Genomic DNA, 25,020 nt, shown 5'->3' with positions numbered 1-25,020 from the left:
AAGTCAGCTAGAGTTAAGTAGCTATAATTATCTTCCAAAGAAACAGCATTAGAACTAAAAAGTGTGTCATTGTACAAAGCTATTCAAATAGAAATTTTCAGTATTTTTAAAAATATACCAAAAACATGCATTTGAAAATGTAAATGTAAGAAGTAACAAGCATGCCAGTAACCACATCTGAAGAAAGGCTCAGCACAGCAATATTATCCTCTCCAACTGTTTTAATCGGAGCATATTAGTTCAAGGGCCCCTGCCCAAAATGAATTTAGGATTGTAGTTCAAGTCATAGGTCAGTACAACCACTTTGACTCTAAGGTTCAAACTTTCTCCTTAACAGCAAAGGGTTAAGCATGCTTTTCAAACATGCTGTGGTATGACGACATGACCTCCTGCCAAATAGCAGATCAACAGCTCGCCTGAACTACCACAGCAAGAATAGTTAGAACTCTTCCAGATTTGATGCACCTGTAATGCTATGCATCACCTCACCAAACATGGTCATGGTGCCTGTGTGTAGTAAAGTCCCATTTTTCAACTAAAATCCTCACAAAGACCAGTGTAGACACCTCAAATTGCTTCCTACACATCAGAGTGACAGGGCACATAGCTCCTTCCAAAAACTGAAGGCATGACTGAAAAAGAAATAAGCAGATGGCTTTTTCCTCCTTCCCATTTCTCTCATAAATGCTCTCCATGTCTTGCAACTCATACCCACTTCCCCACTTACTTGTCAAATGCTGATGTTTAAAACCAGACACGAGGGAGAAGACAGGTCTCGCCCATGAATTGCAGATAAGCTTACATGGTTGAAATTATGAGTCACTCTTATTTTCACAGCTACCTAGCATATTGAATATGTTAAACATATGACAGAACATAAGAATAATTTAGCCATGCAGGACATCTAAGGTACAATTGCTGCAGAGATTGTAAATGCTTGATATTAATCTCAGGCATCATCGTGTATGAATGTAATATATTTACATTGAATTAGTATCCCAATGCCAAGATTCAATTAAATGCCACTGAAAGCTAAATTTAAAAAAAAAGAAAAGAATGTCTTTCCTCAGAAACCTTGCAGTCAGAGCTTCTGGTAGGAGACAGGAGCCATTCTTATGGGCGCACACCTGTATGTTTTTGATAGCTCCACTATAGCAGAGTAGCCATAATGCAAAGTGCATTCTAGGATGGCACCAGTCACTGAATAGAAAGCAGCAAGCTGCTGAAGGCACAGGCCTCCTCTGTTGTCTAGGTGGTGGCAGAAGCTTTATTCCACCTTACCTAAGAAGAGTAACTGCCTGCACAGCAAGCAGTTCTGCCACCACAGAGGGGCCTTGAGTGTGCACGGGCACTCAAAGTGCAAGACTTTGAAGTGTAGACTGGACCAAAGTCATCCCAGCTTGTCTTCCGTCCTTACTTATATCCTTCCCCTCCATTACCTCAACATCTACAATGAAATCACCCAAATCTTCAATTCACTCATTCTAAATGTCCCAAGTGGCCTTTACCTCAGCCAGTGTCATGGGCTAGCGTATTGATATGCTGTCATTTGCAAACTGTGTTAATGGATTTTTTCAGAACACAGTAAAACAAAAGACAGAACGGACAAGATGCTGCGACTGAATTTCCTGATCCGAGCCATTTACATTCTCATTTGGTGTTTGATTGTGTACAGTCTGCATAGAATTACTTCTTTATTTTTTTAATTACGCTTCTGGGATGGCAGAAAGAATTTGGTCTATTGCACAGGTCAATCTTGCAATTGAGCGAGAGCCACTCACAGCTTGTAATTCTTTATTGCACAAAATTAATACATGATTTTACTCATGGACTGCAAAAACACATCCTGCTGACAGATATTAGACAAAGGCCATTGTGGAAATGGGATACTCTGCATAGTTTGTTGCCTTCTCACGGGAGTCATTTTCTTTACAGTTTAATCAGAACTTGCAACATGGGCTTGCTTAACAGTATTTCAAACCCAAAAGGAACTCACATTGGCCTTTTTTGTATGCCATGTTTGAGAAATAAGTCATCACAAACTGTGTTTAGAGTAAGGAGTAAAAAATGCTGTTACCAAACTGCATTAGTCAGGGCACAAGTTACCACAATCCACTCAAAAGTGAGATGTGTACATAAAATTTAGAGATAGTTTGCAAACAGTTCACTGATTTTGATAAGAGATTAACCCTGTTCAAGCCCTTTACTGGTAAAGAAAAGTGCTACTAGAATAGAGCGCTAATAAAATGCTATTACAACATTAATTAGTTTTACTAAGAGGCTAGATTATGGGTTTGTATAAAATGGTTAGGATAGGGATGAGATCCTGTCTCAGGCAGGGGGTTGGACTAGATGAGCTATGCAAGTTTCTTCCAGCACTACTTCTATATGATTCTAGGAGTTGTATGAATTTCCAAATTAGCCTAAATTTGCTTGGGTATAAAACAAAGGATTTGCCCTTCAAGTGAATAAAACATGCAGTATAGAAATGCTATCACAGTATAACACAGTACTTTGCTGGGTGCTTCAGCTTGAACTGTTGGGACAGCTATAGAAAAATCTCCAGTGTAGCTAGACCCTGCACTACTAAGCACATTTTTGACCAAATAGATGAAGAGTAGCTTTGAATTTAAGAGGTTAATTTTAATGAGCAAGAGAGAAGGGTAGACAGGTAAAAGGAGCAAGGAAATGAAACAAGAAGCCGCCAGAGAGAGATTGGGAACTGCTGTTCCACAAAGTGCGGCTCTCAGCTTCAGTGAGAGAACGATGTTTCTTCTGCAGTGGATGAAGCAGCCCATGGGAGAGTACTGTGCTCCCCAGGAGATGAAGTCCCTCTCCTCTCCTCTCATTATTGCTGCATTGTCTTTTGGAAACTCAGCACTCATTCGCTGGCGATTTCTTTCTAGGGCTGAGACAGCTACATGTTATCACATAGCCTATTTAGATTCTTCTCTCAAAGACACAAGCCATACAGCTTCTGTATTAATGAAAAAGGTATTGATTTCTGCTTTCAATGAAGTTATTCCTCATTTACGTTTTTGAAAGAGCTGCCCATGGCTGGCCAAATGACAAGCCTCTGGTTACAAAGAAGTCACAGGTGGTCCACCCTAAGCATGCGCCAATCGCTCTCAATTTCTTCGTACCAAATGCGTTTCCTGAGCATGCTCCACTTTTGGGTTACAAGGGCTGACAACATTTTCCCTCGAGTTAGGAGCCCCTCCTCAGCCACTGAAACAGAGTGGGGAGACGCTCTCTTGTCCTCTAGCTGCTCAGCTTTCTCCTCTGTGCCCAAAAGCTTGTCTGACCTTTTTCCCAACTATACAGTTGGTTTAATAAGAGATGTCACACAAAGACATTGTTTTTCACATATTTCCAGGACTGACACAGCTACAACACTCCAAGCTTATAGGATGCAAGGCAGTTCTGGGCTGATGCACTGTACATGCTGAGCCCAGACCCAGAAGCCGCACAGCCACGATCGTGGCAGCAGAGCTCACTGGTCTGTGTGCAGTGGTGCACTAACATGGCCCTGTGGCTTCTGATCCAGGAACCAGCCAGATTGCACCTTCAGTGACCACGCAACCTACGTGACTCCACATTTAAGGCCTAAATAGAGCCCATTACTCTCAAATCTCAGTGCTCCTCTGCTGTCTTGCAAACAGATGTGCATCTTTCCAATACAGCATACATCTCTGTCCCCCTCTGATAGCAGCTCCACAAAGAAGATAATAGCCAACTACTGCTGCCATTTATAACTCAGGTAGTAGAGGCCTGTAAAAGGGATCCAAAGATCTTGCCAACCTAGACGATGACACGAGGATCATGCTACTCCCCACAATGACTTTTTATGCATAGTTTTGTTTCAATTAAGCTCTTAGTTGAAGAATGAGAGTTTGGGCAATGAACAAAGCTGTTCTCTGCAGCAGCATCTGTTGCAAAAAATTGGAAGGTACACAGAACATGAACCTGAGACTCATAGAAAAGGAAAGGTCTGGTCTTACGGGAACCTACCCTGAGAAATGGATTCGTTCCTTGCCTTGGACTGAGTTCCTCAACAAAGTTGAGCAAGTCACACATTAAAGGCCAGTTCCAGTTCCCTCCTTAAACCCCAGCTGATCTTCAGAAGTTTCTCTTCCTGCTTACTCCTGATTCCCCCTAACTGCTTCCTCATACTAGACTTCTTGTGTAGCCAAATCCCAGCCTTCTCTCCTCCCACACATCTCCTCATGTGATCTTGCCAGCTCCTCATTAATTTCCATCCCAGAATCTGTGGGGTAAGCAGCTTATGGCCCCACAGGCTGGATCCAATAGCTCTGCAGGCCATATGCACTCTGAAGACAAAAGTGTTCGGGGGGGCGGGGGGTAGTTGCCTATACTGCAGCTGGAAGCAGCAGCAGCAGGGGTGGCCAGGTCCTAGCGCTAGCCTGCTTTCAACCTAAACTGGTTGAAAAATGTTGCTGACCCCTGGTCTAACCAGTCCCACACTCCCTTCCTGTCCCCCCAGATCCTGATTTTCTTGCTTAACCAAACCAGTCCCAAGCTGCCCCTAGGTTGGCTCCTCGGCCACCCCTCTCCCACCTCCACCCCAATCTACTTCTCTCTGCCTCAACAATGATTCCCTCTTCTACATTGCCATGCTGCCAGCATAGAGGTCACTAAAAGCACAGAAGACAGGCTCCTTGCTCTCAGATCCAATGCCTGATCCTACCTTACTCTGAAGCAGTAAAGGAAAAGCCATTTCGGAGAAAGTCTTTCTGTGGCCTAGAATGGGACGTATGATGCTCAGTTGGCCCCGTGGGTTGTTGCATGAACGGTCCAGCACCATGGGGTGCAAATGGATGCCTGATCAGTCACTCAGAGGATAGCATGTTTATACCTGTCACACTAGGGGCGGAGGGCCTCAAACATGCTCCCTGTGGATGACATCTGCAGAAATTACTAGCCACGACACTCTTGCGAATCTCCACTGTATGAAACGATTCTTCAAAGACTTTTCATCCCGTGAGAATCTGGCCATTACAAAAGCCTGCCCACACACTCCCACATGACAACAGCTTCACCGTATAAAAACAATCATTCCCTGCCCCCAGTAAATAATTTTCTGGTTTGACCTAATTTTGCAAATTATTTCTTAGCTCAGACACTAAAAAATAATTTCTTACAAGTGAAAAGCAGAAGTCTCTTGCTGAAAGAAATTCTGCACCCCTTACTAGGATTGGATAATACCGCAAGGAGATAGTTTGTTTTAGTAGTTAACACACAGACTGCATCTGGGTTGTGTTCAGTTACTGACTGCGCTCACACCTCGTGAAAACCTGAGCAAATCTTTTCAGTCTTTCCTGTGCATTAACTTCTCCTATTTGTAAAACGGAAGTCTTACTAACCATACTTTCTAGGATCCTCAGGAGAGCCCTTTGAGAAAAAAAGCTTGAAATACAAGATATTATTAAATCCCCTTGTTTTATCAGGCTTGTTTCAGAGCAAGGAAAAAGAGTTCAACATGGGTAACATGGTGTGGGCAAAGCTGATTTAATAGGTACAAATACGACGTTAAAATTAAGCTGGTGGTGTGGAAATTCCTTTTAACTGACAAATTAAGTTGAATGACAAGCATGAGTTTGTGCAGTAACGTATCACGCAGAGCGCAAGTGAAGTGTGAGTGGTATAAAGCACAGTTGGAACAAATTAGATTAGCTTTCCCATGTTGCATATTATTTACCCTGAAGAACCAAAATAGCTTTGGTATGAAATGTTAAACCCAATTTCCTGTCTTAGTCCAATACAGGAAACCCCCTGCCATTTAGCTAGAGTTTCTTACTGGAATGGCACAATTTCATTAAAAGCAAGAGTTTTGCTCTCTTTAACCAACAGAATATCCTCTTCCCCCACTTTTCAAATTTAAAGTGAGGCTGGGATGAATCAGAGGGTAAGAAACAAGAAAATAAGGGCAATGTAAATATGTATATATATTAACAGGAACCATCCTAGGAAACTATTACACAAACATCATGCCACAAAGGCAGTAATTCCCACATAGCAACACCCTGTTTGTAACTGCTGGTGACAGGCCCACACAGAGACTTAATTCACCTTCAATCCTACCCCAATTCCACAGCATGTAAGCTCTACAGCACGCCATTTATCTTTCATGCACAGCAATACTGACACACTCCATCATAATCCACCTCAGTAGTGCTGTGCCGCATTAATGCTTTTAAAGTATTTGAACATCTTTTGATTCTTATCAAGACAGTTGTTTCCAGCAGCAAGGGAGTATCTGCTAGATACAGCCATGGTTTGATAGCAGCATCAACATCCAGATGCTGGATCTTAACCACAGAGAGGTGTGCCTTGGGATCCATTCCCATTCTTCCTTTAGATCAAGTATCCCAACTATGTGGAACTCACATTCAGTCAACAGGGTTTTCTTCTCAGATTGCTAAATATGTATTTAATTTCTGGGACCAGCAAGAAAAGGTAAGTTTCACCAAAACAAAAAATTACCAGCACATAGAACAGATCCATAATGGCAAGCATCTATGACATGCTGCAAATCTAGTACCGTATGATCAATTCATGCATAAAACAGGTTTCTCTTTCACCTTGCATGAAAGCTGTGGTAATGCAAGGGCACCCATGCCAGCTTATCAAGAGATCTTGAGGTTTTGCACTGGCAGCACACTTATTCACAGTAACAGAGAGCCCAGCACTAAAGTTAGCAGTGAAGTGAGTTGCTATTGTGCTAAACACAAATGCAAGAAATGGAAATGCACTGTCATTAATACAGTACCATGATTTTTGCAATGTTATTTATTGCACTGGAATTTGCACTGCTTCCTGAAATGAGTTTTCAACCTGCCATAGACCTGTTGCTTTCTTCTGTATTGGCAGTGTTTTTTCTGCCATCTTTATTGCCATTCCAGTCATCCGAGTCATCACCTTAGACACTAGACACCCATGACAAATTATTAAAAAGCAATTCACCAAAGACACTGCAAACTAACAGACTCTCTCTGCACAAAGGACTGCTTAAAAAGCTGAGGCTTTTCCCCCTTCTCAGTTCCAATAAAACCCTAATTCCTCAGCAAACCTGTTATCCTAGAAGGACGGCCTCTCTTTGGGGTTATGTTATATTTTCACAGCCTTGAAGTCCAATCTAACATTTACAAAGTATTCTTTACTTTTACATTTATACCACGTATTTTGAGCTTGGATTATTTAAAGTTCACACAACTTAATTTTTTCAAATATTGTTTTGGTATCTAAATATACTGATCTTCCCCAGAATTTCTTCCGTTTACCTCCAGTAATCCCCTTGCCCTCCCAAGAATTTTCTGTGGGCATGATTTTCTTGTTGTGCATCTATACACGTTACCTAGCAAGTTGACATTTAGTTCTTAACAGGCAGGTGACATCTTCCTGTGGCTGTCTTTTTGCACTTTTGTATTTTTTCCTGTCTCTCTGTAGAATGCAACTGTTGCCCACATTTTTCATTCTTTACTAATACCCAACATAAGGGCATCATATTTTGGTCAGTAAGATTAATATTGTGGCAGACTCTTTGTGTAAGTCATTAAAACTGTGGTTAAAAGACAAGATTGTTGCTTATAAAGGAATGCTAACTTGTGTTTGGCCTCACATTAGCACAAATTGTTTTAATGCAATTAAGATTTAATGAAACACTCAAGGGAATTGCATTTGTTTTTTGCTTTGCCTGCTTGGCAGTTTCCCTGAGGAAGACCTACAATTCTGCACCAGGCAGGAAGGTCGAGTTAGAAATTAATATTCTTTGACGTCAGTATTTTGGAGATTCTAAAAATCAGAACCAGGAATCGGCTGGTATGAAGAACAGCAAATGCTCTTTGGTCCATTATAGAGTAAAACCAGTGCAAAACATACAACTTACAACATATCCCTTGCTTCTATTGATTACAGGAAGAGGAAGAATTGCATGTCTCCCTACTCTGTGAACATATAGGTCATGTTTCAACAGCCCCAACAAGAATTCCTCTTACTAGAAAAGAAAACAGCAGATGTTCAGCTTCACTACAGAAGATGCATGCCAAGCAGGCACAGCCAAGGACCAGGGCAAAGCACCAGCTTTTTGTCCACTTTAGAAACTACCTCCTTCACTGAAACTTGACAGGCCCTTACTTCAGTGGACTTCTGCCATTTGCATGGCTCTAGTTGACCACACTTTCATAATACTAATCCCATTTGTTCAAGAACTGGATTCGTTTTTATGCATCTTCTGGTATCTGCGCCACTTGAGTCTGATTGATTTGCATTTTCAAGCTTTTGACTGCTTTTTTTTTTTTTTTTTTTTAATGAAAGCAGAGATTCTCATGAGGTCAGCTGGCTCCAAGAGTTGGGGGTTAGAGAGAGAGAGCGAGCAAAAACACACCCTTTTCACCAAATACTGTTGAATTCTCAAGAACGATGTTTGGTAACCTTGCTTTTTCTCTAAGCTTATGTGCAAACCTTGACTCTCCACAATCAGAAAATATTCAAAATGCTTTCCACATATAATAGGTGTCATTTTGACTTTATTTAAGGAAAAATGGGGAAAAACAGTAATTTCCATAATACACAGAAGACAAGTTAGATAGCACTGCAAAAAAAAGGCTGAGTGTTTACTTGTCACCAGTCTGCTTTGCAGCTCTACGATTAGTAATTTTAATGCAGTTTGTCATTGTATTATTGTTTAGCATCTTTATAATCAGCAGAGTTTGGGGTTATAAATCACAAAAAGTGTACTACTACTAATATGAAAAACTAAAAAAAAATCCACAAAAATCACTTTCAAATAAACCATAAATATGTGATGCACATTAGTGTAACAAAACCATTTTTGTAAACATTTTCTCCAACATAACATGTGCATAAGATAAAAAATAAAACACTGCAGTCATACAGTTAGGGTTACTTTGACTTAAAAGATACAGAAAATTATTACTTAAAGCTTAAAACTAAATCTAGGAGCCTTTTTTTTCCCTTTGCTTACAAAAGCACTGTTTAAAAGAGTTCAGCATTTTCTATGTAGTGGTTTTATAACACTGATTTTAAACCTGTAGATTTGCCACCGCGGCTCTTCTGTGGAGGAGGAAGCTGCCGTTCAGCATCTCCAGCAAAGGAGTTTCCCTCCAGAACCATCAGAACTTCCAACAGCATGTATCCGTAACCTGGGAATCCCTATAGTATCGCAACATTTTCACCAACAAGAACAGAATCAATTTCCAAGGACTAAATCCATTTTTACCACACAGCGCTGCAAGAATTAAACCATGCAGGATGACACTGGATCAATGTGTTCCAGCACACTATGCTACAGGGCCATTGTGTCATTGCACCCTATGAGCACATTGGTCTTCTGAGTCCCCTTAGATCTTCGTAATACAAAGAAGCAATCGCTCTTCGGGCTGATTGCAATATAGATACAAAACAAATGCATCCCTCATCCTCGACCTTCAGTGCTATCCAAAAGTCAAACAATTAAAAAAAATATTTTAAGTACTCTTCTGCCAGCAAATGTAAGGCTTTCTTGATTTTTAAGAGAATGTGTGTGTGTGTGTGTGTGTCTGCGTGCGTGTGTGTGTGTGTGTCTGCGTGCGTGTGTGTGTGTGTGTATTTATATATATATGTGCATGAGAGAGAGAGAAAAAGAAAGAGAAAGACGCACATGGTATGTGTCTACCAGCTTAATTCTCAAACGGTTTCTGCTGTTCAAAGGAGAGCCTTCAGCAGAAAGGTTGATCAGGTCTGAAGAACTTACAGCAGCAGTCAGGGCTGATGCCAAAAGAAGGGTTTGTTGAGCAAAACAGTTGCCTGGTTGTTGCTGTTTACTGTTCAGCAATCCTGTGGCCAGCCACTTGAACAATCAGTTTGATTATAAAGAATAACATGTCTAAAAAGCCCTACCTGTCATGCCATAAAAGAAAAAAGTTAACCACAGCAGAAGACAAAGCCCATGAAACACTGAGAGCTGGTTCACTGAATGAACAGCTTAAGGCAGCAGTCAAAAAGTACCCCACCAAAAATAAAAAAAAATAAAATAAAAATGGTTGGATCATGACACTGTGCATTATTACATCACCAACAGATTATTATACACTCAAGGTTTCTCAAGTAATGAACATGTAGCCATTAAACAAATTATTACTCTCAAGACATTTATTACAAATGTCAGGGAAAAAAAACAACTTCTTCATAAAATAAAACTGACTTTAAAAAAAAAAAGGAAAAAAAAAGCCAGAGCTGGGATCTTACATCTAAACACAGATATATGCTGTCTTATGAATAAGCAATATTAACTACATTCTTAAAATAGTTTTAGTGCATTGCATTCTTAGAAAAAGAAAAATGTCACCTCCCCCAAAAAGTTTCCTACAACATTTAAACAGTTTATAATTCTTGTTACCTGCCTGTTCCTAAGCCCATGTGTTAGAAGAGTGAAACCGCAGGTTTCAGGCTAAATTCATCAAACTTCTATTAATGATGAAGCTGGTAAAAAAAGAAAAGTGTTTTTTCCAAACTCGGTAAGCAAATGGTATTAGTCAGTGTCTCACTGCCATAAGGCTAATCCAACCCCTTCAATGGACTCTTCTCCCCTCCTGCTGAAACTTGCTACAGAATAACAGTCACAAAACCTTTCATCTGGTAGTTTTGGTATTAAGATTAAATTAGACATTAATGGTTTGCATCTAAAAACGTATAAACGAAACCACCTCTTTTATTTTATGCATTAAAAACAATGAGGTAGGCACAAAAAATAAACATATGTAGTCTGGAATTTTTTTTTTTTTTTTTAATTCTGCAAGTGCAGACTGTGGTAAACCTGTTGTTGCACTTCTAGGTTTAAACAAAAATTAAACCTTTAACTGAGGCAGTGCTAATACTGTGACACAACCAAGTTCTGGCCTAACACAGAATCATTATAGAAAATGAATAAACTTTTTTTTTTCTTTTTTCTTTTTTCTTTTTTTTTAATCATCTGCACATTTCAGGCAAAACCTGGTACACAGAAAAAATGACTAAGTTATTGGCCAAGCCAAAATAAAACTAAAAGAAACAAAAAACCCAGGAATTCCACCCTCCCCCCTCCCCAAAGAAGTTATCCTAGCCACTGCGCCTTTCACATTTTATAAATATTAACTTCTTAAAACCTGCACCTTCCTCTTTGTCCACATAATGTCACATTACAAAAAAGAAATGTCAATTAAATACATTGTTAACATTACTAGACTAGATCTGCCCTCCACTTCAGCAAGTCTGACTCTCGCGCCACCACTTGTCACCTTCTCTTTCCTGCCTTCTGCCCATTTAACGGCATGTTCATCTCAAATCTCTTTTTTTCTTTTATACTAACAAACAGAGTCATTCAAAGCCAAGGAATTCTGGAGCTGAAGGAAAAAAACAAAATCCCATAACCTGTTGCTTTCTAGTGTGATCCCAAATCTCAAAGACAGATAGCACCTGATGGCAAGAACTTTACAGCACCAGCTGCATTGCAGCCTCATTTTAAGAACAAAAAGAAACCTAACACCAGTGATGCCTGTGCACACATGTACATGAAGTGCTGCATCTGTGCAGGTCTATACTCCAGTTGCAAATAATTCCAAGTTATGAAGATCTCAAAAGACTCTGGATGTCAGTGATCCTTTGTCAAATCACACTGCTTCTACCAGCTCAGAAGAGAAGTCCTGCCTAGGGTCATGAAATAAACTTGACTGCTTCCACCAGACCGTACAGAGGCAAAGAAAACCTGAGAGGAGAGAGAAAGAGGAAAAAAACAAACAAAAATGAGTTTATTACAACCATCAAGTAGATGTATCATATGCTTATCATATGCTTTTATGTTGTCTAATGAGCAAGCAAGCAGGCATTTTATTTTCCCAAGATAATTATAATACCATTAAAGTACACAATGCAACTGAAACAAGGAATTGGAAGCAAAACTAAAAACTTACCTTGTCATTCCTTTCACATAAGAACTTGAGCCTTTGTGCCCTTTTGTGCATGAAAACACCATCCAAGTGCCCTGTTTCCACAGATCGTATCTCAATAGCCTTTTCTCCCCAGCCCATAATCTGATTGGATCGAATGTATGCTTTAGGAACAAAAAAAAAAATACAGACACGTGTTACAAATAAAGGCAACATAGTCACTGAAAAAAACCCAAAGAAACATTTTTGTACGATCTAATTAAAGGCACTTTGCAAAGAAAAATGTACTTGTTCATATTTTCAGTTTTTAAGCTTTATTGTGATGAGAATAGAAAGAACAATTCTGTTCAGGGAATAAGTTGTTAGAAATATTCTTCTTTATGAAAGAGTACCTATTAACAAGCTACAGACTGACTGGGAGTTTTCCCAAACCTCAATTAAGTGGGTAGAACATTAATTTTTAAATAAAGCTGTTCTTCCATGTTTTGCAGAGAGAGAAGTAGATTTGTATGCAATCTAAACAGAACCTGATATTTATATGCAATACAATCTCCCTGCTGAATTGCCCAAGTTTCACTTTTCTCTTTTGTGATATTAGAATTATACTAGTTCTTTCAGTTTTGAAGAGTGTTCTAGTAAACATTGGGAAAAAACTATTTTTGTGAAGTAAGAGAGGCCATTTATAACGGACACATTTTACGTTATTTTCTTCCATTCTGAAAAATTCAATTAGTTTGAAAAGCATTAATATTGCTTTAAAAGAGCTCTGAAATGGAAGAAATATTAGAAGTGCACCTGTTGTGGGTCTTCTTTAAAATGCACCAAAAAGGAAAAATAAGACTATTTTTTCCCTTGAGGTATCACCCTTAACCTCTATTAGTTAAGAACTTAGTACTAGCAGCAAGGAAAAAAAAACCCTCTCTCTAACAATTACTACAGAGTTGTAATAAAAATTAGAAAAAAAGAAAAGACTAGCTAGCATTATAAAAAATATATCTGATAAATGACCCGTGTGTCATTTTGGTGAATGCTGCCAAAGATAACATAAGGGATTTCATAAAAAAAAAAAAAAACAACTCTGCCTCCAAGACACAGTAGCACAGACTTTCACACATGCTGGCAACTCGAGTACACACCCTGGGTATATGGATGGGTTGCCAGGATGTACTAAAACCTGGTCCGCAGCATCATAGCTGTCATTGTTCCTGTTGGCCAGCAAGCTTAAGCTAACACACGCAACAATCACACCTTCATTCTGTTACACAGGCATACCCTAAAGACAACATTTTAGTAAAAAGTATTCTGCTTCCTAAAAATCACATTAAGCCCAGCAAATCACATACAATTCTCTCACATTAATACCCACCATGCTACAAGCTACCAAATTCCCTCAGAGATGCGGGCCATCACAGTTTAGCAGCTGTCTAATGATGTATTTTCAATAGCCTACAGAGAACTTAAGTTCACTACATTGTTTTATTCACCCCCATGCTTCATAATGCATTTATGTTTTTGGATTTTATTCTAAAGTGCACTCAATGTCAGCAAAAGAATCTCTCCCTATTTTGTACGCTCATTCACTTTATGACGTACTTGATTCACCAGCAGTTATCCGAAGACAAGAGTGGACACATTTCACCCCCACCGCTCATTATTTCCCCCAATGTTATAGGTCACCTTTGATTCTCACAGGACACATACCAACTGATGTAGGCATCTCTCCCCACTGTAGAACCACATCTTTGGTGATCCTCCCATATGTATTAACATAAACACCTTCATCCTCATAGCAAACCAGCAGCTCCATCCCATCAGTATTTGGGAGAATAATGATTGCATGTGGTTGGATACTACTCTGGATCTACAGATATAAAAGAGAAAGTTTTGTCATGTGAGCAGCTTAGGAAAAAAACAGGCTGGATACTTTTTGTTTAGGAAGCAGACTAACTGTAGAAAGAAGCAAATGGCATAGTCCCCCTCAGCCACCATGAAGAGGGATTGTTAGGAGACAGTAATACTGATATATCAGTCCCGCAGGCAGTCAAATTTTCACAATGCTCAATTGATCAAGGTTCTGTGGCAACATGAAATAATGCCCTCAAAGTCTCTGGCTGAGTTTTTTAGCATGGACTTTGCCACACAACACTCACTAAAATGGCAATGAAGGGCAGGGTGGGGAAGCACTGAACTTAAGCCCTAGCTATGGAATAAGCCCACCTGAGCTCTGCCTCTCCATGTGACCAAGAGAAGAATCTATTCACCGTCTGCTTCCCTGCCTGCTGTTTACCTAGTTAGACCTAAAGTGTTGGAACAGGGACTGCTTCTTGCTGCCAGTGTCTGCCCTAATTTCAAATGCATAGGGTGCATTAAATTCTACTGTAGTTTGCGTACATGTAAAAAAAAAAGATCAATTCAGGTAATCTTTTAAGATGTAGCATACTTCTTTAAATTATTACCATTTGTATTTGATTGCAGACATTTTTTCTGAAAATTACTTGTTAGCTACTCCCATCAATGTTCAAGTACTGTATACTCAAAATTATTTTTGAGAAGTTTGATCCTCCATTATTAAAACAAGTTGAAGAAAAAATATAAAAGTTTGAAAATGCATTCAGTTAATGTTTCTATAGTATAATTATGCAGAGAAGCTGTGCTATTTACCATTTCCTAACAGACATGACACTTGTTATATATGTATATACTATCTGTATCTTATTTTCACTATACATTTTGGAGTTCATAATAAAAGTTTGTACGTCTGGAGTGGTTATTAGGAGTAGCTTAAGGCAGGAATGTGTTGAATTTATTTATTTAATCTTTGTGTCAAAAAAGACTAGCTTTGCAAAAGGGAATCCAAACACACCTGACCAAACTTACAAAGGAACTCCAATTCACACAGAACCATTCTTAAAGTTATTTAATGGTTACAATGGAGCTGCCCTTTTAAAATCTTATTCAGCCAAATTGGAAGCATGCTGGGACACGGAGGAGGTAATATTGTGCTCTGCCTTCTCTTTCTACCCACCAGTTAGTGAGCCTACTGCTGTTGTAAGCAAACCAATGATTCTGCTTCTGCTGTATGCCATAGGATGTGGAACTCACTGCTCCAACACTCATCATGCTTCCCCCTTTACAGTTCCCCCTTCCAAACATATAATTTAAAACTAATAAAATAAAATAAAATACTAACACACTAAGATCTAATACTAATACTAAGATCTCCTAAATCTCTGATTCAGAGGTAGAGGAGGGTGACTTCAATTTGTCTAAATTAAAATTTACATTTTAAATTTAATCCTGATATAAGACAGTTCAGCCACAATGACAAAACAAACAAGTTTTTTTGTTTTCTTGTTTTTTTACAAAACTATTAATGGTCTGGAAGCAAACAATCTCGGAAGGAGACGATTTTAGGGTACCTTTTATTTAGATGTAGAGGGAATGATTTAAGCGCAAGATTTTCTTTTAAGTGACCCACAAGTGAAAAACATGCATTTCAGCAGCTAAAGTAGCATACTGAAGGACACAAGATGACCCTTCTTTTGGATGGCTCTCACTCTGATCATACAGCCAGTATCATCAGCGTCTGTCCACCTGTTTATCATTGTCAGTGAGAAGCAGAAAAAAAGGTAAGAAATAATAATCCTCTCCAGAGTGCCAGTTCTTACATGTGTTGGTAGATAAATATCATAGACTGATCCCGAGTCTACATCAACAGCATGGAATCCAGCACAGGAACCATAGATCACTTTCAGCCTTTGACCTTCCTCCACAGTTAGATCCACCAGCAATGGCTTATGTACCAATTCTCCAAATGACTGCAATCCAAAATACATAAATAAATACAAATCAGATCAGCATCTTGGCAGAGCCTACTGTACTAAAATGGGATTCCAAATGCCATACTCAACCTGCAAAATCTGTATAGTGAGGTGTTAACTGAAGTGAGAGCACTCAACGGCTTGCAGGATTTAGCCATATAAACTAAAACAACTTGCTGTTTTTAAAGAAGTACGGCTTCCAAACTCTTGAACACTTCAAATCTTTTTTTGTGAATTTATAGTTCGTGCAATAGCTTGGGTACCTGACATGATGATGAGAGATCCTGGTTCTCTCCAACTTAAAAAAAGAATCCCCAATTTCTGGATTTAAAAAAGTAACCCAAAATCCACATTTTTCCATGATTATAATGAAACACCACCAATATACAGAAATACGTATAGTGGCATTTCATTTTAATTACTGAAAAATGTGGATTTTGGGTTACTTTTTTCATCTGAAAATTGGGGATTTTTTTTTTTTTTTTTAAATCAGAGAAAACCAGGATCCCCGATGATGACAATGAAATACCTGACACCAAATTTCATTTTGTAATAAACGTACTCCAGAGTAAGGGGATCAACACACAATCAGCTCTCAACCTACCTGACATAGGTCAGTGGGAGTTGACCTTTTTTGGCAGGCATGCCACAAAGCAAGACCTTCACCCGCCCTGACGGCCTCTCCAATCCCCTTCCCCTGTCCAATCTGTTGCTTTGTTTTCTGCTCCCTACCTTATCTGCCACTGTGCTCCCTGCTCCCTCCCTAACCAGTTATGTGCCACGCACAAAGGTTTCCCAAGTCAATTGTGGCATGTGTGCAGCACACTGGTCATCCCTGCAGTAGGAGGGATTACAGACCCCAACCACTAGGTGGTTGGTGGAGCAGGTTTGTGTGCTGTGAAATTTACTGAATGAAACTGATCACATGATGCACATTTAATGCCACCAATATAACTTACACCAGTTCATCTTCAATATTTTTGAAGATGCAGTTCTGTAACTGCAAAGAGATACTGAAGCTCAAAATATAGTTAAAAAGTTACCTTAAAAGCCATAAACTTGTGATATGGCTTTGGTGCCCATGCATAGACTTCCACAGAACTCTTCAGAGCAATTACCAAGAATTTGATTCTTTCATATTTTACTGAAATGAAATGAGAAAAACTCACTCAGCAGCAACTCCAAAAACTCTTACGTGATTTTACGAAGCAAGAAAAGAGTTTAGTCACTAAACTATTTTAAATATTTGAAGGTTTTTAGCTACAGTTCATTCTTCTTTTAGCTACATCACATTTCATTTAGTTACAATAATATATCAAGATGACTATGTTTTATTGGACCCAACTGCATGGTTGGGATAGATTTAGACAAACTTTTGAATGCAATGCATTCTTCAGCAGGTCTGAAGTCCAAAGTTTGTTTAGGTCTATTGCAATCATACAGTTGGCCCAATAAAATATATCACCCACAGAAATCTTTGCCTCTCACCTACTTCCTGAATCATCATGGCTGCAACATCACTCCAACAGTAAGAGAAAAGCTAATATTTCAGGTGATAGCTAAAGTGTACTCTTCTTATCTTAGAGTTTAGATTCCCTGGTAGGGTACAACAGGAGAAAGAGAGAAGAACGAAAATATCCTCCAACCAGTAAAATGCATAGCAATCTTTTTATTAAAGAAAAATACTATATAAACATGCAATATTCTTGTCCATTTCTTGCCAGTTTTATGAAGTTTTGGGTTTCAGAGATTTGGGGAACTGGGTAGGGAAAAGGGGGTTGTTTTTCCCCCCAGAAACAGAAGTTACAATGCAGTAATTTCTGCCATTTGGTTCATGATGTTCAAGGAAAAATACATTTATCAAAAACAGTAATATGTTCCAATGTTATAATGTAGCAAGTTCACAAATTCTAGGACTGGTAATCTGGTAAAGCTCTGTTTGCAGCTATTGTCCCTATTGTTTAAGATGGGGGCATCAAACAATTTTGGTATTCTGCATTTCAAAAGCAACTGATGAAAGCCCAGATGCGAGTGACACTGCACAATGACTGTTGATCAAGGTATGAATGCAACAGAGAAGTCTGGAGATTGTGCCAATGAAAGACACACCTACAAAAGATATTTTCAACAGCATGACCTCAACTTTGGACAAATTAGGTGTGGACTAGAAAAGGGCAGCGAGGGTTTCAAGAGACAGTGAAGAGTATCAATGCCAGCCATGAGCATTCGTGTTTTTCATTGCATTCTGAATCAGGAAACTCTTTACCAAAACTCTTGGCACAGACCACATGATGAATGTTGTGGTAAAAACAGTGAATTTCATGCGAGCCAGGCCTCTTAGCCTTCCACAGTTCAGCCGGTTCTTGGAGAAAGGTGATTTTCAGGACAGGTGCTGTATTATGCTGAACTATGCCAGCTGAGTCGCAGGGTGTTCTTTGAACATATGAATATGCTGAACACAAGGATGAGGGGGGTCAGAACCAGGTTTTGACTGAATTTTACAACACTATACATGCCTCGGAAATGCAGCCCCTCTTTGGGATGAACAGGTCTTGATGCAATGTAGCAGTTCCCCACCTTGGAATCGCTGTTAAATGCCACTGGGAATGAAGGTGGTGAGAGCATGGAGAACGACATGTCAAACCTGCTGATTCCAGGATGCAATTTCTGACTTTTGGAGTCATGAAGCAGAGTTCAGACTTTTCAGCCCCTGTTCTCTGTTCTTATGGAATATGCTCCTGAAAGGCTGCAAATGGAACTCACTGATCTTTAGCATGGTCTCTAATGCCAACGAGAGACATTCACTTAAAAACAGAATGGAATCCGACCACCAGTCCCAACAACTGTGCCTCCTATCATGCCACATATGCATGGCAGGAAGTGTGATTTTGGGATTGGAGATTAGATGCCAACTGCACCCTACCTACTAGTGCAGGGGGAGCCCGGGAGCATGATTCGAGGCTCCCCTTGCACCAGCAGGCTGAAGGCTGGCTGGATGCCTAGTCAGCAGGACTGCACCAGGGCTAGTTTGAACTCCAGTATAGTCCAACAATGATCAGCTGATCAACGGCTAGCTGTGACCACAATACTACCAGTGAGAGACTCCAGTGCAGTCCACCTGCCACATGTCCAATTTAAGGTGCAATGGAAACCAACGCAAAATTATTACACTTTCTGCAGAATAGTTTTGTGGCTTAATTTCTCATTTACTGCACCACCAGTTACCTGGACATGGGCCAGGTTACTATTTAAGACATGATTAACTGGTTAGCCATGTCTGCGAGAGGCCCAAGGTACCACCCTGCCTTACCTTCCATCAACCATCAGGATTCATGAATTTTACCACTACCTGGGAGAACCAGCAGTAAAAACCTTCACATCAAGAATGTTATTCATGCTCACAGACACATGTAGCATGAAAATCTTCTCAGTGATGAAACCAACAAATCAAAACTGCACTCAGTAGTAATCAGTGAGAAGCCGTCCTAAGCATGGCCCTGGCACAATGTTTGAAAGAGCTGGTTGCAGCAAAGAGGTACCGGGTGTCCAGGAGCCTCTAGCAGCTCATGAGCTCTTAGTTTGGACAAAAAAGGGTTTTTTGTTTTGAATTTCTCTTATGTCCTCTTCATTTTCCTTACAAATGTTGTAGCAACATTTTCTGAACATAAAACAATTTTTCACGTTCAGACACAGCATGGTTTTTTAAGGAAACATTATATATTTCTTTAAAAATTTATTTTAAATGCTCCTACCTATGCTTTCTTTTAACTGATACACAAGTCAATAATTGTTTCTTCCTGGTATGCAGAAGGGACGTGGAGATGTTCTTCTCAAAGAGTTTCACTCCCCTTGCTCAGTAGGGTAGTAAGAATCATGAACTGTAAGTGTTAAAGATTGGAAAAACCTCTGATGACAAAAAACATCAAGTCGCCAGTTGAAGGAGTTCCGTCACCTTGATGGGGTAGAGAGGTTCGCATGTACCAATGACCCCAAGAGCAATACCATCATGAGTCTTGAACTTCTGGTAGGGTCACCCATGGTGGTAAGGTCAAAGGTGAGGTATCAGTCCAAGATAACAAAGACCTCCACAGTGGGGCAGGCAGATGAAGATGGCATACAGTATATGCTTTCACAGCTATGAAGACAGATGAAGGCTGCAGTGGAAGAGTAACCCCAATCGTCTTGAATCTCTTTGCCACTGGACACAGGTTTCTCCTCTGCCAAGAACTTTGCAGTTGCCAATGCACAATGGCTTAGTCATGTAAAACAAATCATGCACAGGCTTTTTCAGCTGGACTAGTTCTGTCTCTAAAACTGGGCTTTTGTTTATCTTTGTCAGTCTTGACATAAGATGATGTTCGCATGCAGAACCCCTACCAGACAGAGGTAGTCAGCAGTGTAGTCTGAAATTAGGCAGAAGGTATGGTAGAGCGGCACCTTAGAGACTAACTGGTTCAAAGACAAATAAGCATTTGTAGGCAGCAACTTCATCAGATGCTATGAACAGTCTGGCATTCTTTTATTTCTGCCAATCCATTCACAGTATAGGTAACAAGAAATTCCTTTCATGGTTGCTTTAGGTCCTCTCTGGAATCAGCCTTTATTATAAAAAGAAGAATGTATCATCTAGTAGGGGCACAAACTGCTGGGAGCATTTCCAAGATCCACAAATGCCAAAGTCACTCAAAATCAGAGCCACACTGTCAGCTTCAGAACTGCACGGCTGTTTAGATCTGCAGATATAACCATCTCCAGAGTTCGTCATCATTTTCAAGGAACTAAAATGACTTGTCAAAGAGGCCTCCCTGGTCCTGAAGGAGATCTTCTGTATATTTATTGTTCAAAGTAAAGTTCATTCCCAGGCTGCAGCCAAGTGCAACAAATCACTCTTCATCCAGAAAACAATGCTCTCAGTTTTACATTCTTCATTGCCAGTCTCCTTTAAATAGCTGCTAATGTATTGTTAACAGGTCGCTTCATTAGGCTGGGGACACCCTTAGGAGAAGTACACTATAAATTGTTTTCTGGGTCAGCTTTTTGGTTCAGCAGTTTCTTCCTGAGATATTTATTGACTGCTCCCTACTAGTTTCAAGGTTTTGTGTGTGCATGTGCACAGAGAAGTTTGACCACTGTTCAGACTGGGACTCCACAGTGACTGCCACAACTTCAAAAAGGCAATGTTAGTTTGAAACTCTGGGCTAGCTGAAATATGGAATTTGCTCTAAAGTAAAAACAACCCCCCCCCCCCACAGCATTCAGTGATTCTGCTGCAGCATCAGGAGATCTTGTTTTGAAACTGGAGCAGCAGAGGCAGCACACACGTACTGACGTCTGCTTGCATCTCCCCCTGCAGGAGGGTAGGCTCATAGATACGTACGGCCATGCCAGATGTCAAACCATCCAGCACATGTTTTAAAGAGTTCTATGACCAACCACATTTCACCAGTTGAAAAAAACTGCTAAAAACAGTGTGTCTAATGGAAACAAACATCTGCCCACAACTGCACTTGAGCAAGTGTGTGTGTGCATTAGGAAACATGATGGGGTAAAGGAAATCAATGAATCATCATTATTTTAAACATATGTTCCTGTTGCACGATGCCCTCCAAATCTAGCATACTGCTGTTTTGCTTTGACAGCAGTCAGCCTTCAAGACCTAAATAAAAACTGTAGGCATTTTTCATTCTATCTTAACATGTGATTTTAGTATGATTAATGCTAAAAGAAACCAGTTTATATAAACAGTGACAAGCTTAGCAGGACTTCTCTGTTAACCTAATTTTATCCTGACAGATTGTCATAATTCTTTTGCTACTTACCAACTTTATAGTGCACACAGCCTTCCAAGTCACCCACAGTTGTCCAACCCTGTTTCTTTTCTACCTCTGGATCATTATGAAGAATTTTATTTCTTAACCAGGACAAGTAGTAAACTCTCAACTTGTTCTTCTTCCCTACAAGCACAACAGTTGTTTAAAAAGGGTTTAAGGCCAACCACAGCAAAAATAGGAAAGCATTTTCTGAAAGCAAAGTCATCCTAAACATTCACTTTAAGGGTCAATATTAAACACAAAGGCATTATCATCCATCAGCAGCAGTATTACTGTAAAGCAGAAGCAACCAAGATATGGCCCACAGGCTGGATCCAGCTGGCAGAGCTGTCATCCAGCCCATGGGGCTTCCCATGCGTCTGGAAATTTGGCAAAGGGGGAGCAGTGGCAACATTTATTGCTGCTGCTTCCAGATTGAAATCAGTCCTATATACTTGACTGGGGACAAATGATGCAGCTCTCTGCACAAGGTTGGTACCATTGGCCTGGCCCCATAGTCCCAAGTAAGTGGGGCACCACTGGTCTAGACACCTTGCATACAATACATTTATAATGTGCACATAAAATATTACGTGAACAATTTAAAGGAATTTTTCTGGGGCTGTCTGGGTTCTATTTTTAATGACTGGGTTGTACTTCCACAATGAAAAGCTGTTGCTTGTGCAATACCTTAAATGAGTGTGGGGAAAAAGTGTATTGTGGCTGAAAAATCAATCACACCAGGGTATTCAGCACCCAGACAGAACTGGCCTGCCAGGCTCCCCACAGTTTAAAAAAATGGCAGCAGAGGAGCAGTGGGAGCATTAATTGCCATTCCCCTTTTTGCCAAATTTCCACAACCAGAAGCCCAACAGGCCAAACTGTATGGCTCTGCATGCTAGATTAGATGTGCAGGGCCTGATTTCCATGTGCCAACCCTATGCTACTTATCTGTTCCATGTAGCCAAAGCTTTAAGCAGCACCAATTTACACAGATATAAGAACATACAGGTAAGTCATTTTCAAGCATGAGTCTGAAGGAAGCAGATTGCAGAAGTCCAAACATACTTTAAAACATTGTGATTATAGTAACCAGCATGTTTCATTCATCCAAACTGGTTAAGTTTTAGTATTAAATGATTTAATGAGAAAAAGAAAAAACTACCACAGAACTGAGCTAAACAGTTTCAGCAGGTGATCTCCATTTACAACATGCATAGTATAACAGGTAACCTACAAATGTTTTAAGCAACTGAGAAAGAGGTGCAGTTACTTCCAGTGAGGGCATCGCATACTGCTAAAACATACTTTCCCAGCTTGCTGAAAGCTGGCACTAGCTTTGCTGACAGATTCTCACTTACTTTCCAAATGGTAGAACACTGCATGTTAATAGACTGCAAGAAGAGGCAAAAGATGCTTCTCCATCACAGATCACAAAAAAATAAACCTTAAGACATGCCTGATCTTCCTTTGCCCCTACTCAAACTATTAAGGACCATCTGCATGCATCCTTATGTGACCCAACCTTCACACTAGACTGCCAAAAGATAGATAAAAAGGAGATGGGAAAAATTAAAATACTGAATCCACTTCTAAATAATTGGATGTGTTACTAGATCTGGGAGAGGGAAAAATGGCAGCTTTGTAAATGAAGTTTACCCAGAATTCATTAATATTGCTGAGTGTGCACACCCATTTAAACACACAGCTCATAACACTTCGTTTTTGTTTGTGTTTATATGAGTTAATTTAGCAAAGGGCAGAGGCTTCACTTGGGTTAGAACATAGGCTTTATCCAACTCACAGTGGGGGAAAAAGGTTTAGTGGCAGACTTTATAGAGCTTGGTTTAGTAAACACAGAGTGAAATCCTCACTGCTGCTCAAGCCCAAGCAATAGGACAAAGGGCCAGCTTAGAAAGAGTCTTTAGAATGTATAGTTAAGATTTAAATATGATGTCTGCCCTTTATCTTAAAAAAAAAAAAAAAAAAAATCTGTTCCAGCCTTCAAATAAGCTTATCATTTAGACATCATGGGTGTGTCCAGATGAGTCCACATGTACAGTCTCTGGCACCACAGCACTGCACCCACTGCATGTGCAGGCATTCGCTGCGTTGCTATTCTGCAGCACTCCTGGGGGTATTTTTTGACACTGGAAAATCCCCATGATCAAACCTGAAAAAAAAGTGGGGCAGCGCACATAGTAGGAGCATGGGCCACCTGAAATCAGAGCCAGGCCAGCTGGAGCCACACTCATTAGTGGCCAGGCTTCAAGTGCCAGTACCCCAGATAAGGAATCCCCAAGTGCTGGCTCCAGCTTCCCCTAACTTCATCCACAGCAACTTGCTGTGAGCTAGAATACGCTGCACTGGCATTCTCCAGGGACAAGTAGCAGCAGCACAACTATGTGCCGCTGCTATTTGTCCCCGGGGAAATCCATGTGCACACTCGTCTCAATGCACCCCATGATTTCTACGATAACCATCAGTTAAAGCACAAAGGCTGAGTCTAGGGTCTAGACCTTCAGTAGTTTTGCTACAGACTAACAAGAGTTTCTTAATTTTTTCACGGAAAAATGTTAAATAGTTCTACTTTGTAAACCTCATCGAACTTCCATGGGTGCTATGAAAATGTAATGATGTTTGCAAAATCCCTAGGGATCCACAGATGAAATATGCTCCCTTCGGATGAGTTACTTTTCTCACTGCCAAGTTCCTGCTCTGTTGTCAGACATTGCTATTATGTCTGTTTCTGTAGTACCTGAAACACCCAACACGATTTTTGCCTCATAACACACTGAATTAAGGCCACACCAGTTACTTTGACTTGTGGCTCCCTTGCATTAGTGCCTTGGAATACAAAAATTTGCCTTGCCTAGAGGAAATTTTTATAAACATTCCACTTTAGGATTCTAAAGAATAAAAGATAGTCTGCTAGAGTAATTTTAGGTTACAATTTCTTCAAGATTGTGACGCGAAGAAATCCCTTTGTACATAGAGAAGATGCCTAACCATGTGCATTGAATTTCCTGAGAAGACTGTCTGAACTTATTGTAAAGCAAGGAAGCAAGCATAGGAACTTAGGTAATATACCAAATTTACTTGAATACAAGACGAGCTTCTTCCCCACACGGCATGGGAGAAAAACCTCTCATCTTATAATTGCATCTCCCTAAATAGACTGTCTATCATTAAACTGCTGCCCACAGCTGCAGATGCTCAGTAATGGAAACCAGCTATTAAGTTAATTAAATGCAGCCAATGCTGAACAATGCCTATTACATTTTATAGTTTCATAGCTGAAAGGGTCAGAACGGACCTGAGCAGATCATCTAGTCCGACCCCCTGCCATGGCAGTAAAAAGTACTGGGGTCAAATGACCCCAGCAAGGTGCTCATCTAGCCTCCTCTTAAAGACCCCCAGGGTAGGAGCCAGCACCACTTCCCTTGG

General features: G+C 40.1%; 1 protein-coding gene across 6 annotated transcripts in view; it reads right to left on the bottom strand.

Annotated features, from left to right (window-relative positions):
• Positions 1-10,155: 10,155 nt before the first annotated feature.
• MAP4K4 (mitogen-activated protein kinase kinase kinase kinase 4) overlaps positions 10,156-25,020 on the bottom strand; it is a 208,123-nt gene continuing 193,258 nt past the window's right edge. For all 6 annotated transcript variants that reach the window (XM_019529543.1, XM_019529546.1, XM_019529544.1 and 3 more), the window contains 6 exons: positions 21,583-21,717; positions 16,807-16,907; positions 15,611-15,760; positions 13,644-13,803; positions 11,967-12,106; positions 10,156-11,761 (listed from right to left, as the gene is read on the bottom strand). In XM_019529543.1, the coding sequence (XP_019385088.1) occupies positions 11,678-11,761; positions 11,967-12,106; positions 13,644-13,803; positions 15,611-15,760; positions 16,807-16,907; positions 21,583-21,717 (770 nt within the window). In that variant the 3' untranslated portion in view covers positions 10,156-11,677. The remainder of the gene's footprint in view (positions 11,762-11,966; positions 12,107-13,643; positions 13,804-15,610; positions 15,761-16,806; positions 16,908-21,582; positions 21,718-25,020) is intronic.

The sequence above is a fragment of the Crocodylus porosus genome, unplaced genomic scaffold (genome assembly GCF_001723895.1).
Source record: "Crocodylus porosus isolate Cpor-Errol unplaced genomic scaffold, CroPor_comp1, whole genome shotgun sequence".
Taxonomy (NCBI): Eukaryota; Metazoa; Chordata; order Crocodylia; family Crocodylidae; genus Crocodylus; species Crocodylus porosus.
This window is presented reverse-complemented; position numbering and strand designations above follow the sequence as displayed.